We start from the raw sequence: 15,146 nt of genomic DNA, 5'->3' as shown, positions 1-15,146 counted from the left end.
TGTGAGCACCGATCCGATTTTCAGCAACGGCAGCCTCGTCCATTACCGCCGGAGCCCTAGTTTTTTTTTTCTTTTTTTTTATAGTTATGGACCTTGTAGTGTGGTGGCTTTTGTTGGTAGGATCTGGAAGTGGCAGTTTTGTTAGTGGTTGTGCGACAAGGTATGTTTTTGTGGTGTTGGTGGTGAAATTGTGGTTTGACTGTTTTGGTGGTGGCGATGATTGTGTGACTGTGGAGGTGGCGACGGTCGTGGTGGTTTCTAGTGGCGGTGGAGGTGGATCTTGAGTGGTGGTGGTGGTGGTGGTGGTCTTGTTTTGGTTGTGTGGGAGGAATTGGGTGGTTCTTGTTGGTAGTAGAACTGATGGTGGTGGTAGATTGTAGTGTCAACGCCGAGATGGTGGCTGATGACGGGGACGAGGTGAGTGTTGTGAAAAGTGGCATGAAATATAAACTAGTATTTGATCCGTGACCAACTATTTGGTTACATGTGACCAACTCGAACTTAAAATTTGATAATTGTGGCCAAAATAATTTGTGATCGATAAATTATGACATATCTGACATGTAATTTGAATGATCCGTGATTTCGAAATAAAATGTGACCTACAAAATTTTTGATTTGTGACTACAAAATAATCATGTGATCATTTAATTTGTCGATATGTGACCAGTAAATAAATATGTGACCTATTACTATGAATATGTAACCATTAATCGTGTAATTGTGACTTTATTATCTATATTTAATAAATAATTTTAATTAATTAAATATATACATGATTTTTGAATTTTAAAAGTATCTATCTGATTCTTGAATTGAGGTAAACTTAACGTTTGAAATGTGAACTCTTCCCTAAGTTTAATTTCCAGTTACTTAAATTATGAAAATATAATACTTAAAATAATTTTCTAATAACCTGATTTCTAAAGAACTTGAATTGTTGGGTCTCTTCCACGAATTTGAAGGATTTGGAGAACAAAAAATTGATGCCCCACGTTTTTAAGTTGTGTATTAAAATTCGTCTTATGAAATAATTTAAGTTCTTAATACTAATAACCTAAATTAGTGATATTCCTATTGCTGGACAAACTTATAATCAACTAGTAGTCTTTAGTACCTTTACAAAACGGGTTAAATTCATCAATGGCTATACAACTTTATATTTGGTGTTATCGTGGCCACTCAATTTAATTTTTTTTCATTGTGGCCTCCAATTTTATACTTAAGGTCCGTTTGATTACGAAGATAGAATTTGGGTGAAAAGAAAATGAATTTCAGGGAATTGAATTGCCTAAAAATTATTTTCATGAGAATTGTAAATTATTGTGTTTAATTGATATAATTTTTCACTGAAAATGTAGAAATAAAAATATTTTTTGATGTTCATTTAACTTTATTTTACATTAAAATTGTTGATTAAAGGGATAGAATTTACTAGTATTGGGGATAAAATTTGTTTCCATTACCAACAAAAAAAATTCAAGAAAATCATCTATTTTTGTATTTGGTTGACTTTGTTTTACATGAAAATTGACAGCTAAAGAGAAATATTTTTTTACAGTAATTCTTAGAATTTGTTTTCATTACTCAATAAAAATTCGAAAAAAAAATAAAAAAGTTCTATAGTAACTGAGAATTCCTTGAAAAGCAAGAAAAATCCTAGGTGGCATAAAAAGCTAGAAAATGAATTCCATGAAAAAATAGAGACGTCAAACAAGTAAAAACATGGAATTGGAATTGATTTTCCATTTTTCATGGAAAATTTTGGTGTATCAAACACACCCTTAGTGTCACTATGACCACCAAATTTAATTTATTTCATCATAATCACCCAATATCATATAACGTTTCATCATGATCATCCAATTTTATATGACGTTTTGTCATTTCCACCCAATTTTTTTTTCACCATTTTCACTAATTTTAAAAGATGAAAAATGGTAATTTTGCATTAAATATATAAAATAAATTTTAAAAAATAAAATAAAAATAAAAACTTATTTTAAAAAATAAAATAAAAACTTATTTAAAAAAGAGTTACTTAAAAAAAATAAAATAAAAACTTGTTTTAAAAAAATTTACTTAGAAAAAATAAATAAAAACTCATTTAAAAATGTTTTTAAAATAAAATAAAAACTTATTTAAAAAAAAGTTACTCGGGAAATAATATAAAATAAAAAGTTATTTAAATAAAGCTCTTTAGAAAAATAATAATAACTTTTTTTTTTTTTAAAGTTACTCAGAAAAATAAAATAAAATAAAAAATTATTTTATAATTAAAAAACTTTTATTTTTTAATTTATTTTTTATTAGTACAAAGTTACTGTTTTATCCCTTTTAAAATTAGTAAAAATGGTAAAAATAAAAGTGGGTGGTCACGGTGAAATATTATATGAAATTAGGTGGCTATGATGAAACATTATATAAAATTGGGTAACCATGATTAAACTAAATCAAATTGGGTGATCATGGTGATATTAAATATAAAGTTGGGTGGCCATGGTGAAACAAAAAACCTCCAATTTTCCTCACTTTATCTTGTCATTTTTCCTCCAAATTCATTGTAGAATCCTAGTTTCTATTATTTCTATTTTTTTAAATAACATCTTCCCTCTATTTTCCTTTTATTCAATTTTAGGTCCTCAAAATTATAATCACCTATTGTCTTTTCTTAAGTCGCCATTTTTGCTATCATTAATCATGTTCTTTATTTATTTTTGGTTATTTTTTGAGTATTTGAACAAGAATTTGGCTACATTGGAAAATCAAATTTACATTTGAAGAAAGAGGAAAGATATTCTTAAAAATCTCATGTAGGTTGTATTTTTATTATTAAATAATATTTAGTTGGTATTGTTTTCATATTTAATGTATTTTTTTTTTGTTGTTGTCTACAATCATTGGATAATAATAACACTCCAAATGCTATCGAAAATGTAAAACGCCACTCCAATCATTATCTGCAACGCAAAACTACACTATAGTCGTTATCTGCTATAATTTGATTTTTTTCAACGAAATGACCTTATGGACTCCATAACATATACAACACAGAAGGATTGACTTGTCAGGAACGATTCAAATAACATAGCTTTTATATTATTGAAATGGTGAAAGTATAAGTTGTCCTACTCATATGTATCAATTAAGTTAATAAACATATCTCTCAACTTTTTGTACGTATCATGTGCATGTTAAACATAAATAAGTTTCACTTATTATTTTTTAGACAACGAATAGGCAGTGACTGTTTATACACGTAACAGTACATAAGTGTCATTTTCATGCCCAGTAACGACACTTGTGTCATTTCGAGATTTTCACCTATATTCGATTTTTTTTTAACAAAACAGCTTTTAATAGTAAGCTTCCTAACATATGTAACATAGAAAGTTTGACCATGTTATAAATAACATCAATGGGTTCCATTTATTGGGTCTCAGGTTATAGATAAGACGTGGTGGCCTATACTCGTGTTTACACACATAATAGCACAAGGGTTGTGTCATCTCAAAAACGATATTTGTGCTGTTCTGTTGATTTTTTCTACATTTTGATTTTTATAATACTACGACATCCAACAAGTATCGTTATTTTGATTTTTCCTAGATTTTTGTTGATGTCTTTTAAGTTAAATGTTTGCATTTCATTTATACATTTATTTTTAGTTTATTGTTATTCCATGATAATGACACATGTGACAATAGAAATATAAGCATCTATGTGAATGACACAGGTATCGTTACTAAACTTATAAAAGGGAGATAAGAACGACACAAATATCATTGTGTTTGTTACGAACTTTCATGAGAACAGAACAAACATCGTTACCAAGATGAAAATGTTTATGAAAATGATAAAAGTGTTGTTATGTTTATAAATATACTTATCCCTAAGAAAGAACGTGTCCCGTTATTAAAATAAAAAGGTCTATGAAAATGGAACAAGTGTTATCATTTACATATAAGCAATCATGCACATCCATATCTCTAGAATGATATAGGAGAAATATGTGAGAATGATTTGTGCTATCACTAACTCGATATCATATAATTTATAGCATTTCAACCATTCTTTTGTTATATGATTAACATTTATCATGTATAATTTATCAAAAAATATATGAAATCAACAAAATAGCACGTGTTGTTACTAAGCAGAAAATGACCCTTATGTTGTTCAGTTTATAAACACAATTATAAACAGTCACACCCCGTTTGTGTCCCCAAAGACAATAAATTAAACTCATTTAAATTGTAAGACAGATGTTACATTTACAAAAGTTGATAAATATGCTCATTACTTATATTCTAATTAAAGTAATAGAATCACTTCTGATTTCATCAACTATTTCAGATAATTTATGTTATTTCAACCATTCTTTGTCACGTAATTTACCTTCCTATCATACGTATTCCAATTGTCCAATATTTGAGTTCATTATATTGAAAATAAATCAAATTATAGAAGAAATCAACAGAACGATACAAGTGACGGGAAGAAAATAGCACTCGTGTCATTATATTTTTAAACATGAATAATAGTAGTCATCCCCATTTGTACCCTCAGAAACAATATGTTAAACTCATTAAAATTGTAAGATGGACATTACGTTTAAAAAAGATAAGATTTTCTTATTGCTTATATTCTAATGAAAATAATAAAACCACTTCAACTTTCATCGGCTATATCATATAAGCTATGTCATTTTCAATCGTTTTTTGTCACGTAATCAACATTGCTATCTTATGTACTTTATGTGTCCAATGCTTGATGTCATTTTGTTGAAAATAAATCAAAATATAGAAGAAATTAACAAAACGACACAAGTGACTGAGAAAGCACAGCACTTGTATCGTTTTATTTTTAAACACGACTATAAGTAGTCACGTCCCATCATGCACCGAGAAACAATAAGTTGAACTTATTTATATTATAAGATGGACATGATATTTACAAAATTTGAGAGACACATTTAGAAAAATTGAGAAACTTGCTTATTACCTACATTTTAATAAAATAATAGAATCACATTCTTTCATCAACTCTATATCATATAATTTATGTCATTTCAATTGGTATTTGTCACGCGATCAACATTTATGTCTTACGTACATTAGAAGTTCAATGCTTGAGATTGTTGCATTAGAAACAAATCAAAAATATAGAAGAAATTAACAGATTGATAAAAGTGATGTTACTAAAAAGAAAATGGCTCTCGTGTCTTTCTATTTTGAAAGATGATTATAAGTAGCAACGCTACATCCGTGCCTCGAGAAACAATAAATTAAACTTATTTAAGTTGTAAGATGAAAATGACATTTACAAATTTTGAGATATACTATAATTATTTACATTCTAATGAAAACAATAGAAAAACTTGTGCATTCATCAACTTTATATCATTTTAACTGTTTTTTGTCACATGATCAACTTTTATGTCTTATATATGTTAGGGGTCCAATGTTTGAGGTTATTGCATTGGAAATAAATCAAAATATATAATAATTCAATAGAACGACATAAATAAAGTTACTAAGAAGAAACGACTTTTGTGTCGGTTTTTTGTTTAATAGGATTATGAATAGCCTCGGTTCATTTGTACCCCGAGAAACAATAAGTTAAACTCATTTAAGTTATACATAACTGATGATGGTTATATTTCCCTGTTTAATATAACGACTGTAGCGATTTTCTAAACTATAGATAACGGCTGGAGTGTCGTTATCATTCAATCGTTGCAGAACACAAAAATACAGTAAATATGAAAATCAATAAGTTCTAAAATATAATTCCATATTATATTCAATAACAAAAGTACAATGTACATGAGATTTGTAAAAATACATTTCTTCTTTCTTCAAATGCAATTGAATTTTCAATGTAGATAACATGGTAACCAAACGATTGTTCAAATGTCCAAAAGATACCTAAAATAGGTGAAGAATATAATGAAGAACTTGATTTTATATGGAATCATGAAAACCAAAGAGAAGAAAACGGTTGGTTGTGATTTTGGGCCCAAAAATTGAATTGAATTAAGGATTTAATTAAATTGATAAGGGTGTAAATGCCTTTTCTAATGGTGAGGATATTTATAACATTTGACATTTTTATCGAATGTATTTGTGAGGATATTTATGACATTTGACATTTCTATCTATTGTATTTTATAATTGCAGACCATTTGACCAAGAAACATTGAGAGGGGATTATTTAACCAAATAAATGGTTTGATTAGACTATTTAACCAATTCTCCCTTTTTTTCCCCTTTCTATTCCTATTTTTCTTCTCTTATTATATCTTTTACTTTTTGCTTGATTTCAATCTCCATCCTAACTTTTATACTATTGGTACTTTTACCCTCAATCTTTGTTTCTTAACACTTATGATGGTTTATGATAATAAAAGTCATTCGAGATCACAATTCTTTAATTCACACGTGAAATCGGAAAATAGCCAAAACTTAAAACAACTTTACAATATCTAATTTAAATGAGTATAATTAACAAGACATAAGTAGGTGAACCAGCACTTATATAAAAACAAAGAGTAATTATATTGCCACTACAAATTTTACTTATTACACCACATTATAATCACACCATAACTGAAAAATATTTTCAATAAATACACCACAACAAATTTACAAATATAGCATTAATCCAATAAAAACTAAAAAGGATTGTATTACCGCTACAGATATTATTCTTACACAACATTTTATGCATATCCTAATTAAAATATACTTTTCATTATGATACCAAAATAATTTTATAGTTATAACCCTAACTCAATTTTATATATAAAAAAAATGATGTATATTTCTCTTTTCTCCGATGCCATTTTAATTCTCGCCAAGAATAGGCGTCCCACATTCCCAACCTCAAACTGTTTGTTGCTTGCGATCACTAGCCATCCCTGAGCCTTAGCTAAGTGACTCCTCTTTCATCAAATATTTCCTTCTACTTTTAGCCATTTCGATGATGTAATTTTATGCAAAAATATGTTGTTTAGGTTCAAAAAAGCCCGTCTATTAATTTTTCACTAGAAAACTTTGATAAACCATAGTATGATGTTAGCAAAAAAAATTATCCCTGAAGTCGCAAAAATATCAATTGAAAGAATATGTTCAATTGAATTTTTTTGGTTCTTCTATCATTATATATGGCATGAACAAAGATCAAGTGACAAGCACATATAAAATGAAATTGATTTATCATTTGTAAAATTTATCCATCTCACAATTCCTATCATCCGATTCATTGAGCATAAACTAAAGACAATTTCGAATCCTCTTTGTCTACAAACAAGGAAGCTATAAGCAATGCAACTATTAATCTCATGGAGAGTTCAATCCTTGCTTAGGGTGAACGTTGGCGGCATACTTAACAAGTAAGTTAATTTATACAAGTTAATAACTTGGGTTTGTGATAATTTGTCAAATACATATGCTTGTGATAAGTACGTTAAGTCATAAAAAATATGTGAATATATCTTAATGTTACTAATATTATAAAGTGATTTTTTTTATAGTCAAAATAAACTCAATTGGATATTGATTTTTTTATTAATTATTTATTGACTTGTTTCATTATTGTAAATGAATTTATTCATATATTTTTTTTGTTGATTCAAGAAATAATTTTCTCTTCATTCTGAGAATATTAATAATAGATAAAAATATATTTGTGTAGATTCTTTCAATGAAAAATTTATAAAACAAAAGGTAATATAGAGATTAATCGAGCATTTCTTCTTTTTAATATTTGCCATTTTTCTAATCTTTTAGCATTATAACTTATTTTGTTAAGGCTAATATTTATTTCTGAGGTTACTTTTTTTTTTTTTCTCTTTTGTAATTCTTTCTATGTGATTTCTAACTGTATTTGTTCTATTAGATTCTTCATTGCAAAATCATTTAATCTTTTTAGTTGGACCTTTAGGTGGTTCTCAAAAAAAGATAACGAAAAAAATTATCCCTAGATTTGCAAAAATATCAATTGAAAGAATAAGTTCAATTGAAATCTTTTGATTCATCTATCATTATATATGACACGAACAAAGATAAAGTGACAAGTACATATATAACGAAATTGATTAATCATTTGTAACATTTATCCATCTCACGATTCCTATCAACCGATTCATTGAACATAAACTAAAGACAATTCTGAATCCTCTTTGTCTACAGACAAGGAAGCTATAAACAATGCAACTATGAATCTTATGGACAGTTCGATCTTGGCTTAGGATAAACATTGGCAGCATGCTTAACACATGCAAGTCGAACGAGAAATGGTATTTCCAGTGGCAGACGGGTGAGTAATGAGTCTTTGTTACTATCTCATCGTATCAAACTCTGTTCTGCGAGATTTGAAAATCATCGTCCATAGCTTGGGTCCGATCACTACGACCCCCTTTGTGAGTAAGCATCCCTTCTCCTAAAGTTACGGGTCTATTTTGCTAACCCATGGAACAGTGAAACTTCATACTTTCTATTCAAGTGCAATTAGTCGCATTTTCACATACATGTCTATTTCAATGAGCCTCTCTCCAAGGCAGTGCCTAGATCATTACGCCTTTCGTGTGGGTCGAAACTTACCCGACAAGGAATTTCACTACCTTATGACCGTTAAAGTTACGGTCCCTGTTCATCAGGACTTCGGTCGTCATCAGGTCACAAACTTCCTTGAGCTTCTTACATTCATTGAGAAATTCGATTAATTGTCTCAACATTTGATTTCCTTCGATATAAATAGGTTAAAAAGAGAAGCAATGGATGGAGCCAATTATACAAACTTTCAATTCTCTTTGGCATAAATGCCTTGAAAAACACACCGAGACAAATTTTCAAGCTTCATATTCCTTCCAATATAAATATATTGGAATCAATACATGTTTATCTACTATTTTTCAAATCTTGTTTAGTACAATACTTAGAGGAGTAAGAAAAGTTGTGTAATGGTTAAAATTTCACTTTAAAAATTTAAATATTAGAGTGGAATAAACATTAAAAAAAAAATCTTCTATGCATATAAATATGAAACTCAACTTAGGAACTAATGTTACGTACTAAAAAAACCATGCTCCGCTTGGATGCCACATCATCCATGAAAAGGGTCCCATCACGTGCCCATATATTATAAAAGATATTTATTCTTAGATTGCTGATCCTTCTTAGACCAATAGAATGCAACGGCCGTCAAGGCTACCCTAGGGAAAGGAATATGTAGAGCCCTAACATTTGACAAGAAACTCGACCGTGGGCCTCATACTGCCTCGAATAAAAGGCTTCGGATGGCTTAGTTTGTGGACAGAATCTATAGCTCAAATTCTCTGACAAATTCAACATGGAAGTTAGTGCACTAAGACTTTGCATGCAAACGATGAAATCATGGATAAATGTCACAAAAGCATAAACATTCGTAAGCTTTGAAAATAAGACTTAAACATAACTTTCACTACACCAAAAATCATCATTTGCAATACATAAAAGACAACATTCGGTAGTTGAATTTTGCTAAAGGGGCTTACGACAAATTTTAATAAACAAATGTTGCCATTAATTAACATAATTGAGCTTCGGCAACATTTTGTATGTAGATGTTTCTAATCCCGCCTTACGCAACGTTTATTAAACGTTGGGAAAATTTTTAGTTTTTGCAACGTTTATTAAACGTTATGAAAATCTAATTTTATAGCAACGTTTGATGAACTTTGCTGAAACTCGTCTTTTGCAGCGTTTGTTGGCCGTTGCAAAAACTTCCCCTTTTGCAATATTTATTGAACGTTGCGAAAAGTTTTAGTTTTTGCAACGTTCATTAAACGTTGCAAAAAGTTAATTTTATAGCAACGTTGTCAAACGTTGTTGAAACTCGTCTCTTGCAACGTTTGTTGGCCATTGCAAAAACTTCCCCTTTTGAAACGTTTATTGAACGTTGTGAAAAATGAAACTTTTTGCAACGTTATTGAACATTACGAAATGAAGAAAAACCCTCAAATTTCACCCCAAGTCCCGACAGCCACTCACGAGACTTCCAAACACAATCTTCCATCTCCACAGCGCCTAACCTATCTCCCATCTCTCTCTCTCTCTCACGTCCACAGTCCCACAGCTTCGCCTCTCTCATTTTCTTACCAAATCGTCGACGTCGGTCACCAATTTTCCACGGTCAAGGGTTGCTAGTAAGTCCTCTCTTAATTTCATGCTTTTTTCGTCTCTTAATCCCCAGCTGTTTTCAAGCAACTTTGTGTTGCTTCTCGTGAAATTTTTGTTAGTCAGCCCAATTTTCTTGAACTTGAAGCACCCACCAAGATTTGTGGTATTTTTCTTGAATCGTATGTAGAATTTTCTGTATAAAATTATTAAATTCCCAAAAAGCTAATATGCTGAGGGTACTTGCAAGGCTGTTGACATAGATTTCTTGAATTGTATGTAGAATTCTTTGTGTGTCCTTAAGATTGATGAAGATGGACAGCAATTTTTAGAAGTTTGTTAATCATTTTTCCCCTATGTAGTGTCGACTTTAACGAAGAAGCCAAGATTGATGTATGTAGAATTCTTTTTGTGCCCCTAGAAGTTTGGATGCTTTTACCTCGACTCTTGGCTTTTAGGTTCTCTATTCAGTAAGCTTATTAACGTTGTCGTACTAGGAACAATTGATGAATGGGCTATCAATACAAAAAGGGAGCTCAATCCATTGGAGAGGAATGAGAATCATAACTTATGGGCCTTTTTTTGGATTGTTGTTATTGCCTTGTTGGCCTTATAAATTATTTTTGTTGCCTTGTCGGCTTAATAAATTATATCATTGATTGATTTAGTTGGCAAGGTGTACATGCAAAGGCATACTTCTTCTTTGCCAAAGGAGAATTGCTTTTATACCTAAGATATATTGTGTCAATTTTCTTCTTTCTACTATTTCACTTTTGTCCTATTGATATTTGTTAGTTGGAACTTAATCCTGTATGTCTATTTTTTGAATATTGCGATGTTCGGTGTTGGATAATAGCTTTGCGTATAATAAACAAAGAGTGGCTGCACTTATCAATGTTATCATCTGAAATTAGATCTTATGAACTTAGTTACCAAATGAAAATGATTTCAATGTATAATGATCATAAAGATTTACTCGTAAATTTTTAAGACCATATAGCGATGGAGCACAGAATTTTATTGAACGAGCTCATAAAAAATGCAATTCAGAAATGATAGTATGTCTTTGTGTTAAGTGTAGGAATCTAATGTATCATCATTATGATACAGTCTATGAACATTTGGTTATTAAATGTATGGATCCTACATATACTACTTGGGTATTTCATGGAGAGCAACCACGTGCATCAAATCAAAATGTTGTAGAAAGGCCTGAGTCAAGTAGGATGTTTAAGGATTTCTATACACAACATGATGTAGATCCTAAAAACCGTCCCGATGGAAGAGATAAAGAGATTGAAAATTTAGTTGATGATGCTGAAACTCCTTTATATCCTAGTTGCAGGGCATTTACAAAGATGTTAGCTTCGGTTACAATATTTAAACATAAAGCTTCACATGGGTTATCGGATAATGGTTTTGTTGAACTTATAAATCTTGTTCGAGACATGTTGCCAGAGAATAATACACTTCCAGACTCATTTTACGAAATGAAAAAACTTGTCAATATATTTGATCTTGGCTACAAAAAAATACATGTTTGCCTAAATGATTGTTGTCTATATAGAAAGGAGTTTGAGCATGTTGAATTATGTCCAAAATGTGGTTGCTCGAGATGGAAAATTAACAAACAGACAAAAAAAATTCAGAAAAACATCCCAGCCAAAGTCTTGCATTATTTTCCTATAATACCAAGACTGAAGAGGATGTTTGGAATATATGAGATGTCAACACAACTTCCATGGTACTCAAATAATAAAAGTTCAGATGGTAAGATTAAGCACCCAGTTGATTCATTGAGTTGGGAAATGATTAATCGAAGGTCGCCACATTTTGCATCCGATCCTCGGAATATTAGATTAGGTCTTGCTACTAATGGATTTAATCCTTTCAAAGATCTTGCTCTAAATATAGTTGTTGGTCAGTAATATTAACTTTATATAACTTGTCTCCCTCAATTTTCATGTCAAAGGAAAGTTTGATGTTGAGTTTATTGATCCTGGGATCAAAACAGCTAGGTAATGATATAAATGTTTATTTGGCACCACTTGTAGACGACTTAATGTTGTTATGGAATGATGGGGTTGACATGTATGATGCTATTACAAAGTCTACATTTAACTTAAAAGCTCTTTTGATGTTGATAATACATGATTTTCTTGCATTTGGAAATATATCTAGATGGCCCGTCAAAGGAAAAATTGCATATCCTATTTGTCGTGAGAGTACATGTTCACTATGGTTGAAACATGATAGGAAGTTTGCGTACATAGGACATAGAAAATTTCTCGCGTTTGATCATTCATTTCATATGAAAAGAAGATGGTTTAATGAACATATTGAACATGGTATTAGGCCACAGATAAGAAATGATGAAGAAGATTTTATAGAAGTTGATAAAATTACAAATGACTGGGGAAAAAGTGGGAAGCGGAAGAGGAAGAAGAATACAGCTCAATCTAATGTAAAATGGAAGAAGAGGTCAATATTTTTCAATCTACTATATTGAAAGGTAATTATTGTGATATTTCTTTCATTTTTATTCAATACTTATAATTGTGTGTAGTGTTTATGAATCCATTGGAATTTGATTTGCATACTTTACTTGTACGTCATAATTTGGATGTGATATATGTGGAGAAGAATATTTGTGAAAGCATCATTAGTACACTTTTGGATGTCAAAGGAAAATCTAAAGATGACATTAACTCTCGTAAGGACATGGAAAAAATGAATATTAGGCATGATTTATATCCTCAGAGTGGAGGAAATAAATTTTATCTACCAACTGCTCTTCACACCTTATCAAAAGCAGAAAAATAATTTTTTTGCAAAAAGCTTGCTATCTTGAGATTACCCGATGGTTATGGATCTAATATTGGAAATTGCTTATCGATGGAAGAATGTAAGATAGCTGGGTTGAAGTCTCATGATTGTCATAAGTTAATGCAACAATTATTATCAGTTGCGTTGAGAGGGCTTCTACCTAAAGGACCAAGGAATTCCATTTTTAAATTGAGTTCATTTTTCAAGGAATTGTAGATAGAAATAAGGTTGAACAATCAGAGGAGGACATTTCTAAAACTTTATGCATGTTGGAAAGGTACTTCCCGCCTTCCTTTTTTGATATAATGGTTCATTTAACAATCCATATTGAGAGAGAAGTTTGTCTATGTGGACTAGTACAATATCGTTGAATGTACTCATTTGAGAGATATATGAAAGTGTTGAATGGGTATGTTATGAATCGTACAAGGTCTGAAGAGTGCATAGCTGAACAATATATTGTTGAAAAAAATGCGAAGTTTTGTAGCAAATATGTAACATAAGCATCTAAAATAGGTTCTAAGCCTGTATGTAATGAAGAATACGAGACTAATTTCCTAGTTGTGGAGCGTACAATTTCTAAAGAGAAGACAATTATACTATCCAATGAGATGTTGAAAAATGCTCATCGCTACGTGTTACTGAATAGCACAGAAGTTCAACCATACATAGAGTACGTTTATTAAATATCGAGTTCAATAATTTTAAGTAGTTAACTATATTTTTTGATATATTGTATTCACCTTAGGATGCATATGGATGAATTGAAGAGTTTTGACAAACGACTGGAAAGAAATGAGACTTTATTGAATAAGAAGCACACTGATGCTTTTGCTACCTAGTTGGATGATAAGGTTGGAATACACATTAACAAATAAATGTCTCAAAGTTGTGCTATTTGTTCTTTTATTTCTAACATTTTTAACATAATAAAAGATTTAAATTCAGCTATTGACGGACAAAGTTTCCAACAATTGGAAGTGGTTTGCACGTGGTCTTAGATATCAATCCATGTTATATTATAGTTTTGTTATAAATGGTCTTCGATTTCACACTAAAGATGCAGAAAAATCTCGCCAAAATAGTAGCGTTTTAGTTGAAGCAACGACCATATGTAGATCTAATGCACAAGATGATGCACAAATAGTTGGGCAAATTATTTATCATGGAGTTTTGCATGATGTTATAGTGCTTGACTATAATACGGTTCATGTTCCAATATTCAAGTGTAATTGGGTAAATATTGTGAACGGAATAAAAAAAGAAGAAGATGGATTCACTTTGGTTAACCTTAACGAGGGACACAAATAATTTGAAAATGATATGTTCATTTTGGTAACACAGGCGAAACAAGTATTTTATTTTAGGAAAAATGAAACATCCAGTTGGTATGTGACTTTGCAAGCGCCACAAAGAGACTTTGATGCATTTCATTTGGAAGAAGATACTAATTATGAGGTAACTATTCCACTAGATATATCACAACCAATTACAGACAACCATGATGAAGATGCAATTATGCAAGGATAGATGTTGAAGGCGTATTGTGTGATACGTAAAGTAGTTTGACAACTCCCTTTTTTTGTAGACAACATACTTTTAACATAATGATCTATTTTTCTAGAATATTTTGACATGTGATTTATCTATCCATTCATATTGCGATGAAGTGTTGAATAACATCCATTTTTTTATGTTGTAGGTTTTTATTCTAGCTCTAGAGAATCGTTTCAATCCGAAATACATTTTGTTGTATGGATAAGGCTCGAGTAATTGTGTTTTCTTATAATACGTAAGATATATGCTTAGTTTTGAAAATAATTGCGTTTAACTTATGTTTCCATGTTGTATTCTCAAAGCCAACTAAACAAACTTCGAAGAGTTCTAAAAGAAGAGTTGCAATTGCTAATGAAATTCGAGAGACCAGTAAGAGACTAAACAATTCTAGTGAACAAGATAATACTGTAACTAGTCCAATTAATGATGAGCAAACCATGTTGCCAACAACTGCAAATACTCCGAAAAAGAAAAGAGGTCCAACACAAGTGAAGATGATTCCTGAACATAATTATCAAAAGATATCTAGAATTCAATGAATATGGCCAAGTTGTTGGGCAGAACTTGGAAATTTTTTTTGGTGTAGCTGGGGCTATGGTACAA

The 15,146-nt window shown here is 30.5% G+C and overlaps 1 protein-coding gene across 1 annotated transcript; it reads left to right on the top strand.

The window, feature by feature from the left end:
• The first annotated feature begins 11,248 nt into the window (after positions 1-11,248).
• LOC111397899 lies at positions 11,249-12,983 on the top strand. The gene is made up of 3 exons (XM_023024863.1): positions 11,249-12,080; positions 12,179-12,583; positions 12,727-12,983. Exons 1-3 carry the CDS (start codon positions 11,249-11,251, stop codon positions 12,981-12,983), a joined length of 1,494 nt encoding a protein of 497 aa, XP_022880631.1.
• The last annotated feature ends 2,163 nt before the right edge of the window (positions 12,984-15,146 follow it).

Source organism: Olea europaea, chromosome 7 (genome assembly GCF_002742605.1).
Source record: "Olea europaea var. sylvestris chromosome 7, O_europaea_v1, whole genome shotgun sequence".
In the NCBI taxonomy this organism is placed as follows: Eukaryota; Viridiplantae; Streptophyta; class Magnoliopsida; order Lamiales; family Oleaceae; genus Olea; species Olea europaea.
The sequence above is the reverse complement of the archived record's forward strand: the minus strand, read 5'-3'. Positions and strand labels throughout refer to the sequence as shown.

Bases quoted from the DNA above. Each gene is read 5' to 3' on its own strand.
- LOC111397899 (XM_023024863.1), top strand. From the start codon at position 11,249: ATGTATCATCATTATGATACAGTCTATGAACATTTGGTTATTAAATGT. The intron at 12,081-12,178 runs GTCAGTAATATT...CAAAACAGCTAG, and splicing joins TGCTCTAAATATAGTTGTTG to GTAATGATATAAATGTTTAT. The intron at 12,584-12,726 runs GTGGGAAGCGGA...AATTGTGTGTAG, and splicing joins TACAAATGACTGGGGAAAAA to TGTTTATGAATCCATTGGAA.